The sequence below is a fragment of the Limulus polyphemus genome, unplaced genomic scaffold (genome assembly GCF_000517525.1).
Source record: "Limulus polyphemus unplaced genomic scaffold, Limulus_polyphemus-2.1.2 Scaffold601, whole genome shotgun sequence".
Lineage (NCBI taxonomy): Eukaryota > Metazoa > Arthropoda > Merostomata > Xiphosura > Limulidae > Limulus > Limulus polyphemus.
The window spans coordinates 157,907-184,047 of record NW_013666211.1 but is presented as its reverse complement, the minus strand read 5'-3'; the positions used below and the strand labels follow the sequence as shown (position 1 = coordinate 184,047).

General features: G+C 30.9%; 1 protein-coding gene across 1 annotated transcript; it reads left to right on the top strand.

Annotated features, from left to right (window-relative positions):
* The first annotated feature begins 4,324 nt into the window (after window positions 1–4,324).
* LOC106459398 (ribosome-recycling factor, mitochondrial-like) lies at window positions 4,325–25,888 on the top strand. The gene is made up of 7 exons (XM_013919015.2): window positions 4,325–4,433; window positions 4,639–5,141; window positions 5,954–6,106; window positions 14,079–14,197; window positions 17,002–17,093; window positions 19,922–20,081; window positions 24,469–25,888. Exons 2-7 carry the CDS (start codon window positions 4,877–4,879, stop codon window positions 24,550–24,552), a joined length of 873 nt encoding a protein of 290 aa, XP_013774469.1. The 5' UTR covers window positions 4,325–4,433; window positions 4,639–4,876; the 3' UTR covers window positions 24,553–25,888.
* Window positions 25,889–26,141: the final 253 nt, after the last annotated feature.

Below are 26,141 nucleotides of genomic sequence, written 5' to 3'. Positions count from 1 at the left end.
ATTTATATACGTATATATATATATATATATATATATATATATAATATATATATATACCATTGAATTAATAAAATTAAAACAAATTAGGTTTAACTTATTAACCTTCTTCAATTAAATTGTTTAAAAAAAGAGGGGGAAAGAAGAAATAAAAACATTTTTTGCAAAAATTGAGTATGATGTAAGGATGGCAATGCCAAAAAGTACAAAAAAAAGGTAACGATGAATACACAAAACCATACAAAACACCTGTTTAAGTCAATCTTACAAGCTCATTGTTATTAGCCACTGTAAGACTGTATAGCAATATTGGGTTTAAATGCTTGATTCAGACCTAAATTCTTGCATCTGACAGGAATTCAACATTTAGTTGAAGATAAAATATATTATTGGAAATATTTGACTACTTATGCAATGGTTTTTGTATGGTTTTGTGTATTCATCCATACCTTGTTTTTGTAGTTTTTAATATTGCCATCCTTACATCATATTCATTTTTTGCATTTTTCATTACTTGTGTATGCTGGTTTGGTATTCAGGTACACGGACATCCAACAGGTAACTAAAAGTTTCTGCAAAAATTCAAGTTCAGGAGATGTTATGTAGGAAATAAATTGAACACAGAAAGAAAAATGCATAAATGTACAAATATAACATAAATATATATTTCTTCAACAAGATTTATGTTTTCATTTAGCTTACTAAATGACTACATCTGGCTACTGGGGCTGAAGATAGTATTTTCTAAATATCTGCACAAGACAAGAGCACCAGGAAGAATAAATTACTGTAATTACAAATCAGATAATGAGGTCTTAATTAGTGTGGTATTCTACAATCCTTTTAAATTGACTGCATCACTAACTACCTTCCAAGTAACATACAAAAAGAAGAGATCCTCAACTCATACCAACTTGTAAAGGTATCTATGTTACTCCTTGAAATGATATTTCACTATCCTAGGAATTGGACTCAGATGCATGGTCAAATAAGTACAAGCTTTGTTTTGTTTGTTTATTTTGGGAATTTCACTCAAAGCTACTTGAGGGGTTTCTTTACTAGCCGTCATACCTAACTTAAGAGTGATAGACTAGAGGGAAGTCACCTAGTCAACACCACCTACCACCAACTCTTGGACTACTCTTTTACCAACTAAAATAGGATTGACCTTCACATTATAACGACCTCACGACTGAAAGGGCTAGTATGTTCGGTAAAGAGATTATAATTCACGATACACAGATTGCCAGTCGAATGCTCTAACCACCAGGTCATGCCAGGCCTGGTACAAACTTCCATAAAATGACCATTACAGTATGTAACATTTACTAAAATAAAATAATGTGCAGATGTTTATGACCTTTCAGCATCTGGTTTACAAGAATGTCATTAACTAAAAATTTATAGAAAATACTTAAATATACCGCACTAAAGATATATATTTTAAATTAGTTGTGAAATGGTGAAATTAACAGCTATTTCAACTGTGGCTCTAGAAAAAAGTTCAGAGACATTTTATTGCAATAATGCCTGACTTAAGCAATATAAGCTATGAATAGCGAAAATATTTCAATGATAAATTTCCAGAATTTCTAGTGACATTTAAGTAATAAAGAAATAAATCACATATTCTAATAGTATGACTCCAACACTTAAGAGATGTCCCTCGACTTCTTGTTAAAGGGTGTTTAAAATCCTCTATTTTAAAGAATTTAACTTCTTTTGGATGCAGATAATGATCGAGAGAGCGCCATCGATGCACACTCAGAGAAAATGACTACTCCCATGACTATCGACGCCTACCAAGCAATATTCACAGGTTGCCAACCTTATATGAAGATTCAAACCTGAAGTTCGACTCATTCCCGACAAACCAAGAAGACTACAACGAGGAGGAATTCTTATGTAATCTTATGTATATGCTTGTTTGTTTGTTTCCAGTAGAAATTCTGGCCGAGGATCTTCAGCGATACAAGTCCTTTCTTGATTAAACCAGTTTGTTCTTCCTCGATACAAACTTTCTGTACACAGTAGTTCCACAATCACTACGTTTCTCGTTGCTTTAAATTTAACAACTTTTATAATACACGCTATAAATGTGGGGGCGTTATAACGTGACGGTCAATCCCACTATTCGTTGGTAAAAGAGTAGCCCAAGAGTTGGCGGTGAGTGGTGATGACTAGCTGCCTTCCCTCTAGTCTTACACTACTAAATTAGGGAGGGCTAGCGCAGATAGCCCTCGTGTAGCTTTGCACGAAATTCAAAACAAACACGCTATAAATCACAGTGATTCACAAACTCAATAACTTTGCTCTCAACGAGTGCAAAACACATACTTTATAGCTCACTAGCTCGAAACTAACAGAATCATAAATTACACGGAACTCAAAGTAACTACTGCTCTCTCTTCATTCATATCTGCTGGCTTTCACTACCAGGCTTATATACTAACGAAGAGGGCGTCTCGAACAAACTCGGACTTCCCCATCATTCGAGAAACTCATCACCCACGCTACCAGCGCCAAGCGCGCCAGCAGCGTCACGTGACTTCCGCTGTCATAACAATAATGAAGACCCGAATACTTCAAATATTTAATTATATTCTAGAACTCAAATACTTCACTACAGTGCCAGCCTCCTAGAAGTAATAGCAATTTCTGAAAAATGTAGGCTTTTCTATTACCACCCAGGAAATCCCACAAACACTAGAAAACTATACTACAGCCGAAATACACGCAGTCCATACAATCATTTTAAGAAAGACAAGATATTCAACACAATTCATGAAAGCTAATAAAATCAAAGCAAACTGCAGATTTCATACTTGATCATGGCTATTTCCTATATTTCTTTCATTTCACAGCAGAAGAACTTGACAGGAAGACGAAACATCAAGTGAAAACTACAGCTAACACTAGCAGGTCAAACACATTACAGCCGTTATTGCACAAGAAATTCAAGTTTCACGACAGTAATGTTTTTACCACGGACAAAGAAACTCAGATGCCAGCTAGTGAAAATTACAGAAGAACAGTATACACAATGTCACAAACTCTGACCAGTAAGATAAAGTTACAGGACCAGCAAACACAGACCAGGGAGACACAGAAACATCCACAAAAAACCTCTTGACTTCAAACCATTGGACCCAGACAAAAGGGAAAACCACAAGTAGCAGTGGCGCAGGAAGTAGATTTGCCCCCCTTCCAATTTGTGCCCTTAGAAATGCATCAAAATTAGGAAAATTACTCCCAGGAAAAGGTGGAGAATGCATAAAATTTAATCCATAACCCAAGAGCTTCCAGGGCCTTTTCATCCGACACCTCAGACTATGGATACCCAAATTGTCACACCGATCGACACAGAGCCTGATACCACAATCCATGACAACCGTCTTTGGAAATTTCTGCAGAAAAGTTGCCGGCTAAAACATTTTAATGAGCTTAAGCCTCTTGAAGCTCCGAAAATAGTCTATTAATTGGTACCTAGCCCAACGATCACACGCAGCACCTGATACTATCCCAACCGACGAATACATTTTCAACGACGTTTATTCACTCCCCTTCCCCAACATTCACCAATCATTTACCAAAGTCCAAGAAGTATTTCTGAATTACTCGTACTTGACACTAACAGTCTTTTTCTTCCATTTCAGATATACATTCCGGGTACTGGTCGCGTAGAATTTTCAGCGCTCGACCAGTGAAAGTGACTTTTTCTCAGGATACAACCGTTTGTCCAATGGAAGCCGTTTGAATTGAGAAGATCCAGATTTAGATTTGTTTACTAGCTTTCTTACTCTTGCACTTAAAGTATCTCGATTACTATTATTTTTGTTTCTTCGCGTAGTTATTCCATATTTCCTATAAACCACGAGTGGAGCGAAGAGAGATCGCTTGATTTCTGAACTTTCCTGGTTTATGTGGGCAGCGCACAGATAATCCATTGTATAGCTTTGTGCTTAACTGCAAACAAACAATATATGATAAACCAAAACACCTACCAAGAAGAAAAAGAAATGTGACTTCTTTTTTGCACTAACGGTTCAAATACTAGGTATATCGATTTCTCTACCATAATAACATGTGTACCAATCTTTTATTCCACAGTTCATAAAAAAATCCTTCAGTTGTCAACAACTGCGAAAACACATATCAAATACGCTGTCCAAATTCTCTGTCATTCAATTGAGCGAATATTTGTTCAAAATCCTAATGTTCTTCTGGTAATACCTTTATCATTTTCGTATTTTGAAAAGGACGCAACCCTGTTTTCAGAATCCTAATGTTCTTCAGGTGGTCCTTTATCATTTTCCTATTTTGAAAAAAAACAAAAAAACGCAACCCTATTTTCATATGACTGTGATAACCTGTTCTAGAAATTTTGTAGGTTCGCAATTTACCCACTTTGTTTTAAGGGTTTACACTTTCTGCACGTAAGTATAAATAACTTATTTTAAATAAGTGAATATAATATAGTACTAGTAAATGTAGGAATGTAATTAACATATTCAGATATAGATCGATTATTTTGTAATTTGTTTTCACTTTCAAATTATATTATAATGGTATTATTTCTTAAGTAGAATTTCTTGTAGAAATACTTATTTTTACTGAACATTTGTATTTAATTCTTTGCAGGACGATGATCTGCTGTGTGTAGCGTCTCTACAGGGTACGATTCAAGGCCAAGCTTTTTCACTATCGTATAAACTATAATTTGTAAATTATCATTAGCTGTTTAACGTTGTTATCACTTAGCGTCCTTCCAGAAAAACAAACCAAACAATATTTAAGTAATAATTTCATTCATACATTCTGCTTAGTAGAAAATTGTTGATACACCTGAGATTTCAAATTAAAGAACTCATAACTTAGCATGGTGCAGCCAATGCAGATATTACGAACAAGTAAAATTTTGTGGAGAGAAACTGTGAGATGGACATGTAAACAAAGATTAGCATCATGGAATCCCCATAACACTTCAGCTTATTGTGTTCAGCTTAACAAAGAAATGTGTACAGCTTTGATAAACGTTCCCAGTTTTTCTTCATTTACGAACAACAACTTGCTCAATATATCTTTTTCAATGTATCTTCTTCATTCAAGATCATATGCAAAAAAGAAAACTAAGGATCCAACAGGTATACTTATCGTTATTTTATCTTCTGATGTCTAGAAAAATTAACAATGATATAAAACATGTAATCCCTTATCATTTATTGTAACTATAGATTATTATTAGAGTCATAATTAATAAAGTTTATTGATGAACTTAAAATTTTGGGTATTCCTTACACACTCAGAGTCACTTTAATGAAGATGTTGATTTGGATCAATTGGTAAGTTTGACAAGTATTTAGCAAATGATTTTTAATCATAGTAAATACAAGGTAGTGAATTTGGGTTGTGGGAACCAACTAAAGAAAATGATCATGGAATAGTGGTGAATAAGTCCCTCAAATGATCAAACTAGTGAATTATGTTGTTATTAAACTTAAAGTTTATAATATTATCTGAAGATAATAGGATTAGAGGATACAATTTTAAGATTTGGCAAAGAGGTTAGTTAGGCTTTGGTTAAGATAGTTTTATTTTTCTAACAGGGTAATGGACTTAAGAAATGAGTTGCTGTCTGCATTAATGGAGGCCAACACTTTACAAGAGTTTGAGAGGGGAATCAATGATTTCCTGGGAAATAAAGGGTGGCCTGAAATTTTTATTTTTCTCAAGGATGGGTTTGCATGGACAGCCTTGAAGGATCAAATGGTCCCTTGTCTGTATATTATGTTATTATTTATTTTTTCTCCAATGTAAGAACCTATGTAATCTCTTAAAAGAAAAATACAAACATAACAAGAAAATAATACGTAATTAAAGTGTAAGGTACATTGTTCTTAGAAGGATTTTCTGTGTGATGTAAAAACCAAAAAAATATTTATTTCAATATGTCTAGGTAAATCCAAAGGTCCACAACCAAAGGCTATACTCAAAGATGAGGAACTTATGGAAGTAATACAAGTGGATGTCATGAAACATCAAATGCAGCAGGTTGTTGAAAAACTTCATGATGATTACATACAACATGTGACAGTTCGTTCAACGGCTGGTGAGTTTGAATGTTCATAAAATTGTAATTATATTTCTAAATAATTTTTGTATGCTTGTGCATAATCAAAAGTTTTCTTTCTTAAAAACCACATTTCTGGATTTGTTTTTATTAATAATTTTAAGAAAAGCAAAAATGTTAATTACATTTTACAAAAATATATGGTTAACAACTCCAAATTTACAAGGATATTAAAATCGTGTAAGTTGAAGTACATCACTAACAGAGAATGTTGAACATGTGTGGTGCATGTAGAAGTATATTTAATGTTAATATCATTGTGTATAAACCTCAGCATTCTCTATTTTACACAACCTATTTTAAATAGAATTTATTTAAAGTATCAGGAATATGCAATCAGTAGCAATTTCACACAGGTCAGTAACTCAAGGAAGTTTGCATGAAAATCAGGAAGATAAAGCCAGAGTCATAGGAGAATTAAAACATACAGTACATTTTGTTTTCTTCCCCAAAAAGAAAAGTATTGATCACAAAGCTTTGATTCAACTTTTTCCAAAGTAAAATAAAAAGTTTCTAATTTTTGCAATAAATATAATAAGTTCAAAAGATTACGTGTCAAAATTAAATTCACTATTATCAAATTAACTCCATCATTTCTGCTTGACTTTTTTATTCATACTCCTGTATCAGTTCAGAAGTTTATCTTCAAGAGATAATATATGAGATTTATTTCTGGTATAGGATGATGTGTAGCTAGTGAGTTTCCTATGAGAACTCATTATATTATTATACAGCACTACTCTCAGTGGAATCAGATAACATCCATTTGATGATTATCATTTCCTTATCTTCCTGAAAGGGGGCTGAAAGCCACCTGGAGGGGGTCACCTATTTTAACAACACACACACACACACTGAAAAATTTCACATATTTTTTTCTGCTGTTTGGTTATATCATATTGAGTATTTATTTATGCAATGCCTTTTTTATTTTCTGTGTATACCTGTATTTTTAAATACATATTTCTTGCTTCTTTTCTTTCTATGAAGAAATGTTTAACCTAGGTCAAAGGTAATCCTAACTACCCTCTTCTATGCACTGAGCAAGGTTTTTATAATACTGCTAAATTAAGTAGGACAAATTGACAAATAAACTGCTACAAATGTGTTTTTTGGTTCTGGACAAAACTATCCCAGGATGTGGTAGATGGTAGAAAGTATAGTGAAGTCCCTCCTCCTTTCTCTGCTTTTCTAATCTCTAAAGAAAACCACAAACTAGCATTGGAATAAAATATTTTTAAGTGTGCTAAATGAGAAATGCTATGTAGATATACATTGGAACAAATACATAAATTTAATTAAATCTGGCTGTGTTTTTATTTCCCTGAAAGGAGGTTGAAGGCCACTTGGAGGGGTCACCTATTTTAACCACTCACTCAACTATAACACTAAAATTATGTCACATAAGGGATGCTTAACTTTGCAACTTGTACTGTTGTGATGTCAGTAAATTGTGAGCATGCCATGAATTACGAGAATAATTATGCACTCTGTAAGCTTCAACACAGCATGACATATAAACTTCAAAAGCAAGAAATAAAAATATTTGTTACTCTTAATTTGGTTTTATTTACTCTTCAAAAAGAATAATTTTAGGGATCTTGTGGAAGTGCATTTAATTTGATAGCTAAGAAATATATTTCAACCTCCATTTTGTGCTAGAATTGTCATGAGTTACTTCATTCATCTATTTTTAGCTGTATGACCTACTATTGAAATGTAGTTTTCTTAGTGTTAGCTTTTGGCTAAGTATAGTTTTCATTGTGTGCTTTTAAGTGTTCTTACTTTAAATTTTAATATGCTAACAATTTTTCAGCTAATTATTTAGTGTACATTGTGAACTGTCACAACTGATTTGTCTACATTCATTTAAAAGTACCTTCTTATTTGTAGCAGACAAAAATGTTTATCATACTGTCCTTTGAAGTTTATGTGATGCTCAACCAAGCTATTCGTTTTTCAATGTTTATCCATCTTGATAACCTCTATGTTGATCATGTTTTGCTAGTGCATGGTACCTTTCACATAGGAACATTTCATGAGATTAAAGTTTATAAGTTAGGGATTTTTCATTTGCTAGAAGCTTAATTCTTTTATTCATCTGTTTAAGATAAGTTTTTTTTAGCTGGAACATAAATGTGTGTGTGTGTGAGTTTACAAACACACAATTAGACTGGTGGCCAAATCTAAAAATATAATCACTTCAGTATCCCCACTCTACAGCAAAGTAATACCTTGGGGCATATGTTTAGTGTAGATGCCAAGCTGTATGTTTTTTCATGCAAAACATGGTATATCAGCTACCTGTAAAGCTCCCAGAAACAGCGCTTTCTTCTCTTAACTATTATATGTTTCATGCTTATTAACATATTGAAAATTTTGTACTGATTTAGCATCTTGTAGTGGAAATTATGTGTGTATTTGAGCTACCTTTTATCAGAACACTTTGCACATACTTGTTACATTTTCCATTAAATGCTTTTCTTGTAGATGGTCATACATCTTTTATGCATTTTGTATGTTTCATTTATCATGGGCCTTGCATCCAAGTGCAGATTGCAAGTCTTGTAGTCCCACTCCTAAAGGACAAGGCTGATCCTGCTACAAACAACACAAAAAAGGAGTTATTGTAACAGATGGCTATTAAGATGGCAAGCTGGTGCTTTCACCTGGTCTCTTCTTAAGAGGAAGCACTCACTAAACTGATTCTGCATGCTTCTTTCTAATGCCTCAAACAGTGGATATACTGAAATTGTCATCAATTCACTTGACACTGATGTACTTGTACTCACTGAACATTTGTTAAACAGATGTCAGAACAGGTCTAGTTTTACGCTGGAACTGAACAGAATTGATTCTTCATTCAAGTGCATCATGTTGCAGAGAAGCTAGATCCAACATTCTGCTAAATTGTTCCAGCATTCCATGGAATAACTGGTTGTTACACCACAATCTGCTTTCATGAGCATGAAAAAGTTACTTCATGGAGATGTTTCAATACTAGAACTTCCAAAGAAGTTGTTCAGTGATATGAGAGATAATAAATAGGTTTGTTGTCACAGTCTGGGATCTGATGCATTCTATTATCAGATGTTGCAGAAAAGCTAACCAACCCTGAGCATCTATCTCCTACCTCTAATGCCTTCCATCAGCATGAACTTCCAAAGTGCAGTGTGGTTGAACTTGCTGACTAGCCAACTACAAATGAGTGTGAATGGTGACTGGAAAATGGTGCAGATCTAAAACTTATATTGATAACAAAAGCTACTACTAAAAAAGCCTGCACTGAACTTCTTAGGTGTTCATGGGTGATGTAATCAGTTAATCAATATAATCGCTTATCTAGGAGCAACTGTTGCACCAATTAATGTCTCATAAATAAATATATTAATGTGCCAAAAAAAATTAACTTATTATAATTATGATTAAATTGATGGTCAAGAAAGTAATCAACTAATCAAAATTCTTTGCTCCAGTTATTAATCTTTTCTGTTACTAAATTAACTGATTAATCGAAATCAGAGTTACCGATTATGTATTTTTTTTATTGTTCCATTTATACAAGTGATCAAAATATTACCATTATGTTTGCGATTAAGCACAAGTTACATAATGGGGGTGAGGGTGCCTCGTGATTTGAACGTCTTGGGTTTGACTTACGTTGTCACTAAACTTGCTCATCCTGTCTTTGTTAGTGTAAAGCTACTAAGGTTATCTGCCATTGTCACTAATTTTGAACTGCTAACTAGAGAGAAGGTAACTGGCTGGCAGCATCCACTTAATCTGGCTACTTAAGTATAAAATATACTGTTTGTTACATTGTGTTATGTGTCTGATTTATAATTGCATAACTCTATTCTTTAATTTTGTATAAGCAGGCATGGATGAAGAGGAGGGGTCCAGTGGGACCAGACCCTCCTTCCATCCTTTGTTTTCCAGATATTAATAACTATTCTTTAATGTTATATATAAGCAGGCATGAATATAGAAGTGGGTTTAGACTAAATAGTTGATCTCCCTTTATTTGTTTCTGGAATTAATAACAATTCTTTAATGTTGTATAAGCAGGTGCAGATCAGAGGGAAGGTACCAATGAGGCCAAACCCTCACAACCATTCTTTCTTCAGAAATTAATTATATTATTTAATGTTATATAAGAAGATGCAGATCTAGAGAGGGATCTCAAACCTCTCTATTTTTTTCAGAAAGTAATAAAAACAATGAGACATCCTTACATTACCTTATAGCATCAAAAAGAAACTTTAGACATCAATGTTTGTATTTAATTGAGTTATTAATTGCCATAAAAGCATTTTTGAGGTTTTCTGAAATCAACACTTCTCTAGCTTACAGCATCCAGTTAAGGCCTAAGCCAATAACTGATTATTTCTAGGCTAATATAACAATATGGTAAATATCCATGCCTTGCCTTTTTTGAGACACCAATTTTTAAGACACTTGCAGCTCTTATAACATAGACTTGTTATCAAATCAGTTTTTTCACCATTTAGAAGTTAGAATTTTTGTGAAAAAGTGTTCTTCATATTGTTGATATCTAAAATATATGAAAATGCACCTGGTATGATTGGTAAGGACTTTAAAAATTGTTTTGAAAACAGGCATTTCTTTTGCCAGTGATATAATTGTCTCTATAAATATGTTTATAAATAATTATAACTATTTACTTTTAATTTAAAAATTTGAAATATTTGTTATTAAGTGTTTTTATTATCATATAATCGCATTACCAGAAAGAAAAACTTTTGTGACATTAATTTTTGTATTTGAGAAACCCAACAGTTGTTTTTTTTGTTATATATAATTTCATGCATTTCCTTGTCTGTTGTAGTTTATTTAGTAATATCTATTTGTTAAATGTTTAATTTATCATATATTATTAGTAATATTAATATTTATAGTGATAGGATATTTACTGAAAACTGATATATTTTTATAAATGCAAGGTTAAGGTAAAATATGAATCTCACATTTTAGCACATGTTGCAACAATACTATGTACATTTTTACAGACTTATAATATTTATGGAGTTTTTAAACCCTTCTTAGTTCATCATTTAGTCATCTAAATTGATGTAGGTATGTAAATAATATTGTCTCATTGTGCCAAAATTATTATTCTATATTATACAGTAAACCAAATATTTTATGATGATATTACAGATTTATCTTCTTAACGTTACTAGTCTATAGTGAGTTAAAAAGAACTAAAAACTCCATAAATAATATATAAACACCACCGTTATAAGAGGCTTTACTGTATTTTGTTTGGTTTGTTAAATTAATTGTGTTGAATAGGTGAAACTGTAGTCCACAGCAGAGAATACAGTGGATCAAAGAATATAATAGATTATATTTTCAATTTTACCTTTGATGAAAAGTATAGAAATTATAATATAATTTTCCACACTTCTTGTTCCAGACAATTCAGTATTATCTTACATTATCTTAAAGTGGTGTTAATAGTTTAAATGTTAGCCAAGTAGAGCTGGATGATGAGTGGAATTTGCTAATTGATTAATCATCAGGCTTATTAATTGGTTACAATCAACTAATTAATTATTCTCACATTAGACAAATCTTCCTATTTTGGGCTTATTTTGGGTTTTGTAAAGACATTTTCAAACTAACCTTCACATAATATGATATAAATCCTAAGATGTAAAAAGCTAGGATTAACCTCTTTTATATTCCTAAATTTTTGTATATGAAAATGTATAATATGCATATTATAGTATGAAATCTGTAACATGGTAAAAATATGATTAATACTATTCCTTGGGTTTCTATCTACAAATTTTGATTAATACTATTCCTTGGGTTTCTACCTACAAATTTTGATTAATACTATTCCTTGGGTTTCTACCTACAAATTTTGATTAATACTATTCCTTGGGTTTCTACCTACAAATTTTGATTAATACTATTCCTTGGGTTTCTACCTACAAATTTTGATTAATACTATTCCTTGGGTTTCTACCTACAAATTTCGATTAATACTATTCCTTGGGTTTCCAACTACAAATTTTGATTAATACTATTCCTTGGGTTTCCACCTACATATTTTTGCAAAAATATTAATTTAATGAAAACAATTTCACTTTGAGCCTAGACAAGTAAAGACAGTTCAGTGTTTACTGTTTGACAAGAAAACTTGTAATGATACAAGATGACTTTGCATAGATTAAAATTATTCATAAAGTGCAAAGCAAAATATAAAAAATGTTAAAAGCATGGCAATATGGAAACATCTTTGATTGCAGACATTTCAATTTTTTTTTCTAATTCCATAATCAGTGTGAAAAACATAAAAATAATTAACTTAATATGTATAAAAAGTGTCATAATTGTTATGAGACAACACACTAAACTGATTAATAAATTTACATTTTACAGTATAGACTGGAAGAAATGTTGAAACACGTGTGCTGAGAAATCATTGAATCAAACAACTTAAAGATTACTGTACTAGGCAGTGTTTAATTGGCACATGACAACAGTCAGATGTTTGGTTGCCCTTTTCAATGCTTCCTATCTAGCTAGAGCTTGTAATTAAACAGAATTCCTAGTCATGTAAATAGGTTAACAATTTTATGGTACTATATATTGTTAGACTGTTATTATTCCATGTTTAGCAATTGCTGACAGGTGCAGTTAAATAAGAAGTTATTGAGCAATTAAAATATTTTGTGACAGAATATAAAATATTAACTTGCTGTAATTTTTCTTATTAAAACAATCTTACCCAAAGTAATACTTGTTTTGTTTGTAACTTGTAATAAGTAATGTATTATGTTAAAGCTACACTTTTACTTAGGTAAATGTGAACAAGAGACATTGCTTTGACCAGTTATGTAACCAATGGCCACTAGGCCACACCATACACGTGAGTTGTATGCAAATTACATACATACAATTACATGCAGACATGCCAAAAGAAGTAGCAAAAGCTAATATCTGTATAATTAAAATAGTAATATGTGTGCATACATTGGAAACTTTTTAGACTTCATTACACAAAGCACAAATGAAATTAGAAGTAGAGAAGTACAGACAACATCATCATTGCAAAGGGAACGGTATCTGGAGAATAGAAATGTCATCCCTCATAGCTCCATCTCAGACAGCAGTGTTTATGTGTTATGATTTGTGTATGTGAATTTCTTCATTTGTTTATGGACACTTAAAGTACTGTTGTGTTTTAATACTTGTCCCCTAACACCCAGGTTTTAAAAATTTCACTAGATATGATATCTCCTACTTGATAAGCCAGTCGATTTCTCATTTTTGATCAAATCATTTAGTTCAAAGTGTCTTTTATACTAGATGTGTTTGGTGGGTATCATGGAATAGGTTTAACTCAAGTTTAACCTTTAATCATTGAGACACCCTGCACAGTCATCAGATTTGTTCAGAACTCTAACCTCACATGTGAGTAGTCTAGGCAGGTCACTCAACTGTTTTAATTATCTTATATACACAACACTGTGATTTCATTTTATAAACTTAGTGCATTGAAATACAAAAGACCATAGACAAAAAAAAAAAAATGTTTTGTACACAAAGCTTGAGTTTCTCCCAAGTTTTGATTATTTGAATAGTTGGAATAGTCAAAAACAGTAATAACAGTAAGCTGAACAATTTTTAATCAATTGAAAATAATAATGATAAATCATAATAAGGGCAATATTTCAATTACTTGCATTTGGAATAATAGAAAAAGTAATAATCAGAAATACTAATTTTGATAAGTTATCTCCTAGCTTTATTTGGTGACTTAACATAATTCACCAAGGGATCACCTGTAAGAAACCTAGAACTTTGTTATACCAGTTTTTATTTGAAATATATTTTTGGTGATATTCATGTTTGATTACGTCCACTTTGGTTAAAAAATTGTTTTAAATCATATTTTATCATAATCTCTTTCCAGGAAGTATTGAGAATGTGCAAGTAAATATTGAAGGGAGCATTTATCCTCTAAACCAAGTAGCCCAAATAGCTCGAAAAAATCCCCAGTTAGTTGTTATCAACATGAGTAGTTTTCCTGAGGTAAGGATTATTATATGAAACAGTTAGGAAATAAATATGAATAAATCAAAACAAGTTCAGTTATCTTGCATTTATATATCATTTTATACAATCATTTCTATCTAAGCTGTAGTCATCCCTCATTGGATCTAGCTCTCCATCAGACCAGTCCAGTATTTCCTATTCCTACAATCATTTACCTAGGACATTAAAAATACATCATGATAAAGTTTTTAAAATATCTATATTTAGTTTATTTGAAATCATTAGAGTTTTATTATTTGACTATCCAAGATATTTATGCATAAAAGATCTGACAGTTCAACATCATTCTTTATATAAAGAGAGTGAGTATGGTTTACTCAACCCCCTTTAAATATGCATATTAACAAGTCATGTGACAACCACATCAATATGTATCAGACCTTCATTTTGACATTGGGCATTTCATGGTAGTGTGATGTTGCCTAATATATAGCACTTTTGGGAATTGTAACAGCTCTTTCCATTGCAAGTTAATCATGCACTCAAATCATAAAGATGTGTTTAGATCGGGGTTTAAGAATTTCCAAGATTTTGATATCCCTTATACTTAATGGTACTGTAAAACAAAGTAATATAGATCAACTTGGGGAACCAGTACCATGCAGAAAGAGACCTGCAAAAGTCATACTCCAGCCATGGTAAGTAAAGTGCAGCATCTTGTTACAGGTGATAATCCACAAACACAAAGGTCAGTGGTAAAAACTACCCACATGCCCTAAGCACAAATATGCAATAATGGACAGGGAGCTCTGTCTAGAAAATTACAAAGTTACTTTCATGATATACTTGTTCAACCATCATATTTCTCAAGTGGCTGGAGAATGAAATGGATATTCATGCTATTTCATACAGAAACCTACTGGTCAAGTTGCTGGATACAGTGCCTATGGATTTTTGTGCCATTGAACTTTTGAAAGAAGCACTGGGAAACCATTATTCTCCTGTACTAGATAGATTATGGAAATCAGAAGTGAGGAGGAATGTGTTTTGGGCATGACAACTTTACAGTGGAACCTTTTGTAATGGAAATACAGGGCCATGGTGAAAATACATGGTTTCACTTGCCACATTTTAAGATGTTTTCATTTCTTTGTTTTGTGGTTGTTGACATCTTTCTCTCACTTACACATGATGATGTTAAGTTCTTATTTTGTTATTGCATATTTATTATTACTGCTATATTATTTATAGTTTTAGGTATATTATCTGCTACATCCATTTTAGAAGGCTTTAAGTATGAAGCTTCATATATTCTAAAAACCAAAATGTATTAAAAGGAGGAAGTTTTCAGGGTTCTTGATAATCCAGAAATCCGAATATTTCACACACCAAAACTGTGTCATATGGGTACATTCATGCATGGAAACTTTGGTTCACATGCATGAAAATTTTAAAAAATTTTAGTCTTCAAATGCTGTTCCTGACTTCAGAATAATCACTAATATCAAACACTTTTACATTTTGAGGCAGGTGTTAGGTACATGTACAAGTATATGTTACAAATTAGCTTGATCTATGTGAACAGTGGCTGAATTCATGGGTGTTACATAGTTTCCTGTTCGTGCAGGGGCCCCAGTCATGCAACTGTCAATGAAATGAGAGAGTAATTGGCTGTCAGCCTGATTGTTAGACTAGAAGATGCCTATTTATACTTTTAACTATTACATAATAATTGCACACATAATTGATGAGTATCTGTCAGATCTAACAATTTCTTTGTTTTTCACACACACACAAACCCCTAAATCAAAAAGTCACAAACATCAACATAGGTGCACATATACAATTTGAACCGATTCAAAACAATATATTACTATGATGTAAAGTCAAGCATAATTGTTACAGGGGTCATTGGTGTCATCACTAATAATTTGTGTTCATCTGCATAATTTGATATCCAAAGGTATTTCAACACTATAGATAACCCTGGTTTTACAAGAGAAATCCACCTTATTTTTGCCAGAACATACTGTAAGAATGTTAAATTTATTATTAATATATACATTTTAATGAAGCTATGCAAGCAACACTAGGTACTCAAGTCCAAAGTCACAGTGTCCTGGATGCATAATCATCTCTTGCCTGTTACAGTAGATTGTATCCAGGTATTTTCTTGCAAAACTTATTCATTTTAATCTGTTTTGTTGTTTAGTATATATGAAGCTTCTTATGAAAACCCTTTCAAAAAGCAAGTAGTGTATATAAAATTACAAAAATATATATTTCATATGGTTGATTCGTTTGTTACTTGTGTAAGTAACTGTACATGTGATTGAGGGGAATTCGTCATATATGTGTATATAAGTGTGTATGTTCATTATTTATTATAACATTATCTGTATACATGTATTTTGTATATATTTGTTATGTATATAAAGAATAGAGTTGAATATTGAGACCTTTTATTCACAAATATCTTGAATAGTCACATGAAACTCTGATTTCATACAAACAATATATCAATTGATATATGTTATTATGTGCTAGTATTCCACCTTATGTCATACACTAATCATAATATAACTTAATCAGATACCACTCAGGTATTCATATAACATTTTATGTATATAAACACATTTTTCATATTGAAATCTGTTATGTACGAATAGCTTACATCAAATATATAATATATATATATATATATATATGTATTATATATTTGATGTAAGCTATTCGTACATAACATATATAATACATATTGTAACATCATAATATGATTATTTGGAAAAATCAAGCTATAATCAACCGTTTTGAAATTTGCATTTTTTTTTTATTGATAGGCAATTAAATCGGTTTTGCAAGGTATTGTAGACTCTGGTATGAACCTAAACCCACAGCAGGAAGGAACAATGATTTATCTGCCAATCCCCAAGTGAGTTTCTTAAGTATCATTAGTTTTATAGAAAGTTTTTGTTTGCTGTTATTTATTCTGTCAGGATAAAATATCTTAAAATGTTTTTTGTATACATGGATTAGCTTTTATATAAGTAAATTCTATTAGTAACCAACAAATAAAATTGGAAGATTGATGGAAAAATTAATGCTATGAGAAACAATTAATCTGTAAAACAGAGATTCTAATGACAGTTCTTTGTGTACAATTTTTACCTTAGATTCACTGTTATTGCATTCTAGAATGGTGGTTTCCAAACTGTTTTAGTCTGAGGCTCCCTTTCTGTGAATAAAAAAAGTTTGAGCACTCCCTCCCCAACCTATACAAATGCCTTAAAATGTTTTCACCCACTATTTTAGCATGGTGATTGAAAGCATCTACTTTAGTCATACTGTATCATTTAATTAATTCAACATAATTTTTATCAGCATATTGTTTATTTAGAATTAAAATTTATTCAACATCTTCCAGAAAAATTTCATGGTCTCCAGGGGGCTGCAGATCTCACTTTGGGAAACACTGTTCTAGAAGTATCTTTACTGAGTTACAGAGCTCAGTATTAAAAGCACAAGTTATGAACTATGTTTTGATATTTTACATAAAACCTTTTGTATTGCTTGCTATATGAGATTTTGCATTGGTGTGATGATAATATAACATTAAAGGACAACAAGGGACCTTTTGGTCCACCTAGGCTGTCCTATCCACTAAATTAAACTGAACCCTAAAAACAACAACAAAAAAACTCAAATCTAGCCCTTATCATTAAAATATTTATTTATATTTCTTTTAAACTTTCTTAAATTACCATATTGTCCCAATTATAAGGCGATATTTTCTGATTAGTAATTAGGCTGCAAAGTTCATAGTTGCCTTATAATCACTGCTGATCATAGGCCTCTTCCCCATACTCTAGCCTGTCGCATCTGTCTACTCATTCGTGCGAGATGTTCGTTCAAGGTCATTGCTAGTTCTTGCAACTAATCCACCTGCAGGTTGTTCAGTTATAGTATTGATTTTGTGGATCTTAAAAAGGATGTTGTGACACTCAGTTTTTTTTCATTCCCATGGTGTCTCCTAATATTTAAGATCACCCTATAATCGGGCCCCATTCCAGAGGCCAACCACCCAGTCAGGAAAATAAAGCTGTCTTAGCTAAAGATGTCTTCTACATTTCCAAAGTTTATATTTGTGTCCCCTAGTCTTAGCATTCTCACCATTAAATATGAAAAAAGATGATGCATCAATACTATAAATTCCCTTGAAAATCTTAAACACCTCAACCACCTCTTTTTTTTTTTTACAAGAGAAAACACGTTCAGAGATCTTAACCTGTCCTCATATGATAACCTTTCCATCCATGGTATTTTTCTAGTAACCTTCCTCTGAACCCTTTCAAACAACACAATGTCCTTTCTGAGGTAAGGAGCCCAAAACTGAATACAATACTCCAAATGTGGCCTTGCCAATGATCTATACAATGACAATATAACTTCTTTAGACTTTTGTATTTAATATCTCTGTATTTTCCCTGCCACTAGAAACAACACATTGGTTGGATCAACCAAAACACCAAGATCTTTTTCTTCCATAAAAATGTTCCTTTTATTCCCATCAAAATTATACTCATGCATTATTATCTTGTATTTATAATAAATAAAATCCATCTACCATTTATTTGCCCAAATCAACAAACAATCCAATTAATGATGCTATGTGACTTCTAGAAATTTCCTGAATGTCTACATAAAGTTGGACTAAGGCTATGAATTTTCTTGACACTGGAGAAAAGTTTGCTGTAATAATATAAGAACAGCATGGAGTTTTTGTGGTTGAGTTAGTTAGTTATTGAGTTTGTTGCAGTATTATTGATCAGTAGTTTAGAGATGGCTTGAATGGGTAATGAAGAAAACTTTGCAAGTTTAACATGTTCAACATTTCCACAAGGTTTTTTTCATCATTAGTAATTTACCTAGCTGCAGGAATGTATAATGAGGACAGTAACGAAATAGTAAAGAGTGCTGGTTTAGAATAGGGCATTATTGTTCAATTAAGGGAGCTTCTTTATTTTTAAGTTTGTTGATGTTTGTTTCTTGGTTCAAAATTCCAATGATTTTAATAGATATATTGTGTTTTTTTTTGCATACCAATGGTTGTAAACATGGGAGAGTTTTATGTGCAGTAAATCTAATTTCCAATTGCACTATTCATTGGTGAAGATTAACCCAAGAATTAACTCTGGGTGATGTTGGCTAGCTGCCTTCCCTTTAGTTTGTCATTTCTAAATTAGGAATGGTTAGCACAGATAGCCCTTGAGTAACTTTGCAGAAATTCAACAAGCAAACAATTTTCTAATAAATGATACTGACTTATTTAAAAAGGTTTAGAGAAGAACTACTAGAATGATTTCAGGGACAGAATGGTTATCTTATTGAGATAGGTTAGGATTTCTTAACTTATTTTATAATCTTTTGAGAGAACAGCAAAAGAGGTGATTTTATTGAAATTACAAGATTTTCCTGGTCCCTTATTGACCAGATGTTAATTTTACAGTAATTGAACCATTTAATCTATCATACACTGTGATAGCACATCCTAAAACAATTATCACCAGTTTTGTGGAATAACACAAAAAAATTACTTTATTGTTAGATAAAAGTTTTAAAAGCAGTCAAAGTTTAAGTCAAAGTACATACCTATAAAGAATTTGAATAATAAAATTTTATGAGTTATATCAAAAAATCATGTTATTTTCTGTATCCGAGAAATGTTAAAAATTTATAATTCAAAAAAAATCTTTGTTCAAGGGTAACACGGGAGCATCGAGAGAAATTAGCCAAAAATGCCAAGGCATTGTTAAACAAAGCAAAAGAAGATATGCGAATCATTCAGAATAAATACATTTCACTGGCCAAAAAGCACAAAAGCGAATTTTCTGAAGATCTTATTTATGATGTTCAGGAACAAGTAAGTTTTTCATTTTATGATTACATTGGATAGTTGAACAAGTTTTTCATTTTATGATTACATTGGATAGTTGAACAAGTTTTTCATTTTATGATTATATTGGATAGTTGAACAAGTAAGTTTTTCATTTTATGATTATATTGGATAGTTGAACAAGTAAGTTTTGCATTTTATGATTATATTGGATAGTTGAACAAGTAAGTTTTGCATTTTATGATTATATTGGATAGTCGAACAAGTAAGTTTTTAATTTTATGATTATATTGGATAGTTGAACAAGTAAGTTTTTATTTTATGATTATATTGGATAGTTGAACAAGTAAGTTTTTCATTTTATGATTACATTGGATAGTTGAACAAGTAAGTTTTGCATTTTATGATTACATTGGATAGTTGAACAAGTAAGTTTTGCATTTTATGATTATATTGGATAGTCGAACAAGTAAGTTTTTAATTTTATGATTATAGTGGATAGTCGAACAAGTAAGTTTTTAATTTTATGATTATAGTGGATAGTTGAACAAGTAAGTTTTGCATTTTATGATTATATTGGATAGTCAAACAAGAAGCTGTTCATACATCTTTTTAAGTGAACCTTATTTCTATACATACCTCCAAGTGGCTGGATTTTATGTAACTGTTTTCATCTATTTTCTTAACAATATACATTATCAGCATTATTAACTATCTCTATTTATATCTATATATATTTATGTACATCTATATTTAGTATTTTTCTCACATCACATCTCTTAAACTTGATGTCAGCTTCATACAGGGTTTGAATTAAGTTAAAAATGTAACTCATTCTAATGTCTAATGTCTTTGTATAGTTCTAGTGTCATTGTATTGTTAATTTTTAAATGTAGTAAATATTTTTTACATTTGATTTTCACATCTCAACATAAAAAGTCCATCTATAACAGCTGTAACTAAACATAAACTATAGTGTTTGGAAAAGTTACCAAAGATCTCAGATTTTCATATTATTCTTAATGGACAGAAGAAATGAATGTTACAGATTTTGAAATACTTTGCCATAAAACTAAGACAACTAGATCTGAATGGTAAAGAATAAGTCCATCATCTGAAATGGATATTGTAAGTTACTTTCATTGTATTTTTGTAAATAGTCTTGTTTTAAAATTGTTGGTCCATGATAAGACCAAAAGCTAGCAATACAGGTATAAAATGGACAATTATGAGCTTTAAAGCTGGAGGAAGAAGTTTTATTTAATGTACTAGTCATTTTTTAACATGGTCTATCTGTAAAATTTTTGATGTATTGAACTATGTATAATATTTACAGCATGTTTATTATTTTAATTGATGTGGTTCACCTACATTAATAATATTTTGTAATTGTGAACATCTATACTTCAAAACTTCAAAAAATAATTTATTATGACTTTCTAAATCAATGTATATAGAACAATTTAATACCTGAATTTGATCAGTTTAAGATTTATAATTACAGATAGCATTATACGAGAGAATATACAACTTTACAAAACCTGGTTATTAAACTACAGTTAGAAGAAAACATTAAAATTATAAAAAGAAACTGCTTGATTTTAACAAAGAACAACTGCACTTACAAGAAAGTAAAATACTCTGTTTTTAGCACCATGTGTAGTAGAAAAATAGTAATATAGAATTAGCAATTATTAGATTTAAATAATTAAAGAAAATTAATAATTTGAAAAAAAAATCCAGTTAGAACTTTTACTTACGATCCAGATGTAATAAGTCTTAACTACTCTTCAATAACACTAACCAAAATAGAGAAGGGTCTTTAGCAAAGGGATTAAAACACCCTGTCCCCTCAAAAGAGAACAACAATTATATAAATAAAAATATTTTTATCAGCTTGATAGTTAAAGATCATATTTACATAATGATTCTAATATAGAAACTTTTAAGCAACTAATGGAAGAAATGTGGCAGAGTGTGGATCCTACGTTCACTGGCTTGCACCCCATTACTGCCCAAAAAATTCTTGTTCTGCACTTTGGAAGTGTGACAGTCAAATCCCACAATTCCATTAGAGTATTCTGTGAGGTGGTGTGTCTGTCATTTCAAAATAAGGGACAGCTAGCACAGGTAGCCCTTGAGTAGCTTTGCACAAAATTCAACAATAACAACAAAATAAGTAGTAATTGTACTAGCAATATCTCTTATGAAGAAATATCATAGCTTTCAATTATGAAATCTCTTATATGTAGAGTTTCAACTAATTGTACATTTAATATCAAATATGGACATCATTATTACACAACTTAGTAATTTTAGATAAACAAGATTATGTTAATAAGGTACAACATATTTCACAAGGTGATAGCAATTGTTAAACAACAGACACAAGCCTTGTGAAAAAAGAATTGGGAAATTTAATTGCAAAACTGTTTACTGCTGTTAAAGAACAACAACTTCAGAATTATTTAATGAGATTAAACATAGTGGTTCATATGTAGGTATAGTGTATAGTATACCAAAAATACAAAAAAGAAAGTTGTCCTATTAAGCCAATAGCTTCTACTGTTGGTACTTTTAATCACAAATTAGCTATCTAGAAATTAAAAAATAACAAATTGTTAAGTTAAAAACTTGTATTATCCAGTCAACTATATACATGAAGTGATAACTGCACATCTATGAAATCTGGATCAACCCTTACAACTTGAATCTAATAGAGAAAAAAAGACATTTACTTCACTACAAATTAAGAAAAGCTTGAAAAAATTATAGGATTTATTAGTGCATAAGTATGCATGCCCAAACTGTAAACAAACATATTGTTACGTCTCCGTTTGTTAATTGTTTTTCCGTAACTTGTTCCGATGAAACTTAAGCGACACAAGTCTTTACTTAATAAAACTGGTTTATTCTTTCCGAATATAACTTTACCGATACACTCAACTTCAACAATCGTGCTAAACAAACGCTATAACAACGAACGTCAATAATACTTCTGACTGCAGTTCAATTACTCACTATCTATCCACACATTACCTTATCTCTCGCGTCACGTTGTCCCCTCTTATATATACCCGCCTACCCTATCTAGTAAATACTAGAGCATTCGCCAAAGTACATGATAGTTCTAGAAACGTTGCGTCACTGTAGTCATGTGACTCGCTGACGCAACAATATATAGGAAGTATGACCAGAAAATTCCAACAAAAATCCATGCAGTATCTCAAAGTAAAGATCCAACTCCAACAACAGTTGCTAAACATATACTGAAGTGTTGGCAGAATATACTAAAGAAAATGGATTTTCATATTATACTTCATGGACAGAACAAAAGAAGTCAGTTTTGCTTATGACATTTGAACATTGTAATTCCCTGCTTTGAGAAGTATTATTGAAATTATTAATTTACTTCCTGTGCTGTATATATATATATAATAATGAAGACTTAGGTGGTAGGTTTAGTTCATGATTATATTTAGCTAATGGTGATTGATATTTTACTGACCTTATTAAATATACTCTCAAGTTTCAAAAACCTTATAGTATGTTCAGTAGCATAAAAGTTTTACATTTTTGAGTTGAAGTATTGTTGTATTTTGATAATTTTGCATGGGGGGGGGGATACTGTTACAAATTAAAGTATTTTCAAGAGAAACTTTTCATGTCTATATGCAGAATCTTTCATTTTAGCACATACAGCTCAGCCATAGGATTATAATCAAGTAATGAACATTTTAAATACATAATTTAGAATTATTATAATATAAATATTTTTCATGCTGAATTTGTTTTCAGGACTATAAAGAACAATTTCACTTATCGAAATGAAATTCACTGAGAGCAATCTTTGTATTAATATGATTTATTTCAACTATCAGTAGTCAAACAGCTCGTCACATCGTAGTCTTGATCACTAGATTTTTGTATGGCTACTTTTAAGTGCTTTTCCTGATAAATTTAAGTGCTAGTTATTGAAAAGCAAAGATAATACGATTCACACAATAAAACTTTGATTTAGATTTAAAAAACTGCATCCACGGTCTAGACAGTATGTAACTTTATTAAAAATAGTCAGTGACTTACCAGGCCATTACATTTCCTATGACTTTTAAAGTAACAGTAGAAAACATTCAAAACGTGATGTATCAGTTATCCACAATCAATCAGTGTTCATTTGAGTACTTTCCTAGAGTTGTGGTATTTGTTCAAAAACTTATGTGGTGGCTGAGAGAAATTTTGGTTTGCTTAATACCTATAAATTTGTTTTTCTACTGAATTGGTTTTATTGTGTGACCCATAAGGTTATCTACAGAGTTTATAAAAGATAGTGTTGTTTATTTTAGTATCAATAATCTCTCATCCAATCGGAACTTGCAATATATAACATATATATGTTTGTTTTTTTCTTCAGGTTAAACTTATAGCAAATGAATATGTTGCAGAGGGGGAGAAAATGATGAATGCCAAACAGAAAGAACTTCTTGGAGACCAATAGTTAAAAAGTATACAATGAAATATTAGTTGTTAATGATGCACATCATAACTTGGAATGTCATACTTACTTCTGTAAAATGTCCTAAAAAGAAGAAATGGTATTAATCATATATAATAAACAAATATGTTTTCATTTCTAGTGTAATTGTATCTTAAATACAATTAAAACACAATAAACAATGCAATCATTGATATAGTGACTCTTGAAGTTGGCTACATTTTGGAAAGTTAAATTACTACTTAGTTGTTTCATTTAAAGGCACATTTGTATATATTGACTCAGTGTTAAAATGAGCACTATAGACTGTTTCATGAAACACTAATTTAGAAAGATCTTTGGGAAACTTAAATCTAGAAATTTATAATTGTATGTGTGTTTTGTATATTTATTTATTTAGTGTGTCAATAGAGTTATGGTTGTAGTTTACTATTTAAAAATATGTGTAGTAACTTAGATATCTGGAGTTAAAAGAGCACTGTAGACTGTTTCATGAAACACTAATTCAGAATGATCTTTGGGAAACTTAAATCTAGAAATTTATAATTGTATGTGTGTTTTGTATATTTATTTATTTAGTGTGTTAATAGAGTTATGGTTGTAGTTTACTATTTAAAAATATGTGTAGTAACTTAGATATCTGGAGTAATTGTACACATTGTAAATTTTTTAAATGAATTTATACAATATAATTTGGTTCCTAATTTGTTTAAACTTTAAATTAAGATCGAGTAAATTATATAGATCTTTGTAAAACAAGTTTTTATGATTAGAATTAAAATATATACTTAAAATACAAAAATGTTTCACAACAAAAAATGAGTTAATGTGGTGGAAAATTTGAAAGAAGTTGTATCAAGATTGGATTTTATACATCTGTGTCATGTTACTGAATTAAAAAAAAATCTTACTGAACTGAGATTAAAACAAAGTTTTGCAGATCAAAATATGAAAAGTTTAGTGTTCCTACTTTTTTAGAAGGTTGTGTACCTGTTATTTATGATCTCCTGAATTAACAGGTGATGGAAGCTGTAGAAAGAGTACCATTTCAAGGTTTAAGATTTTTAGCCACTTCTAGGAAGTTAGATTATGTGGAATATTTTGTGAACTTTGAACAGTTATTACAAAAGTTAAAAATCATATCCATTTAAAACAAAAGAATTGTTATTTTTGATAGTATAGTTAGGCTTAGTGTTTTCATGCTTTCATAGTTTGACTCTTAGAAGTTGCAATAAAAGATTATTTCATTCAATAATTTATTAACTCTTAAACCAGATAAGGGGGAAGGATATAACAATTTTTAATAAGAATGATTACATAGAAAAAACTTTAGCTATTTCAAGTAACAATACTAAATTTAGGAAATGAAAGTTCAATCATAAAGCTTTGAAAAAGAGATGCCTACAAAAATATCTTTTAAAAATCAAAAATGAAGTATTAATATATGAAATGATTTATAACAAAATCAGACCAGTTAGTACACATTATGAAATATTCTGTGGATTATCTAAGGAACCAAATTTGTCCTATAAGATCTGTTTTATCATGTATAGGTACTTTTACTCATAAACTAGCAGCTTTTTTAGTTGTTT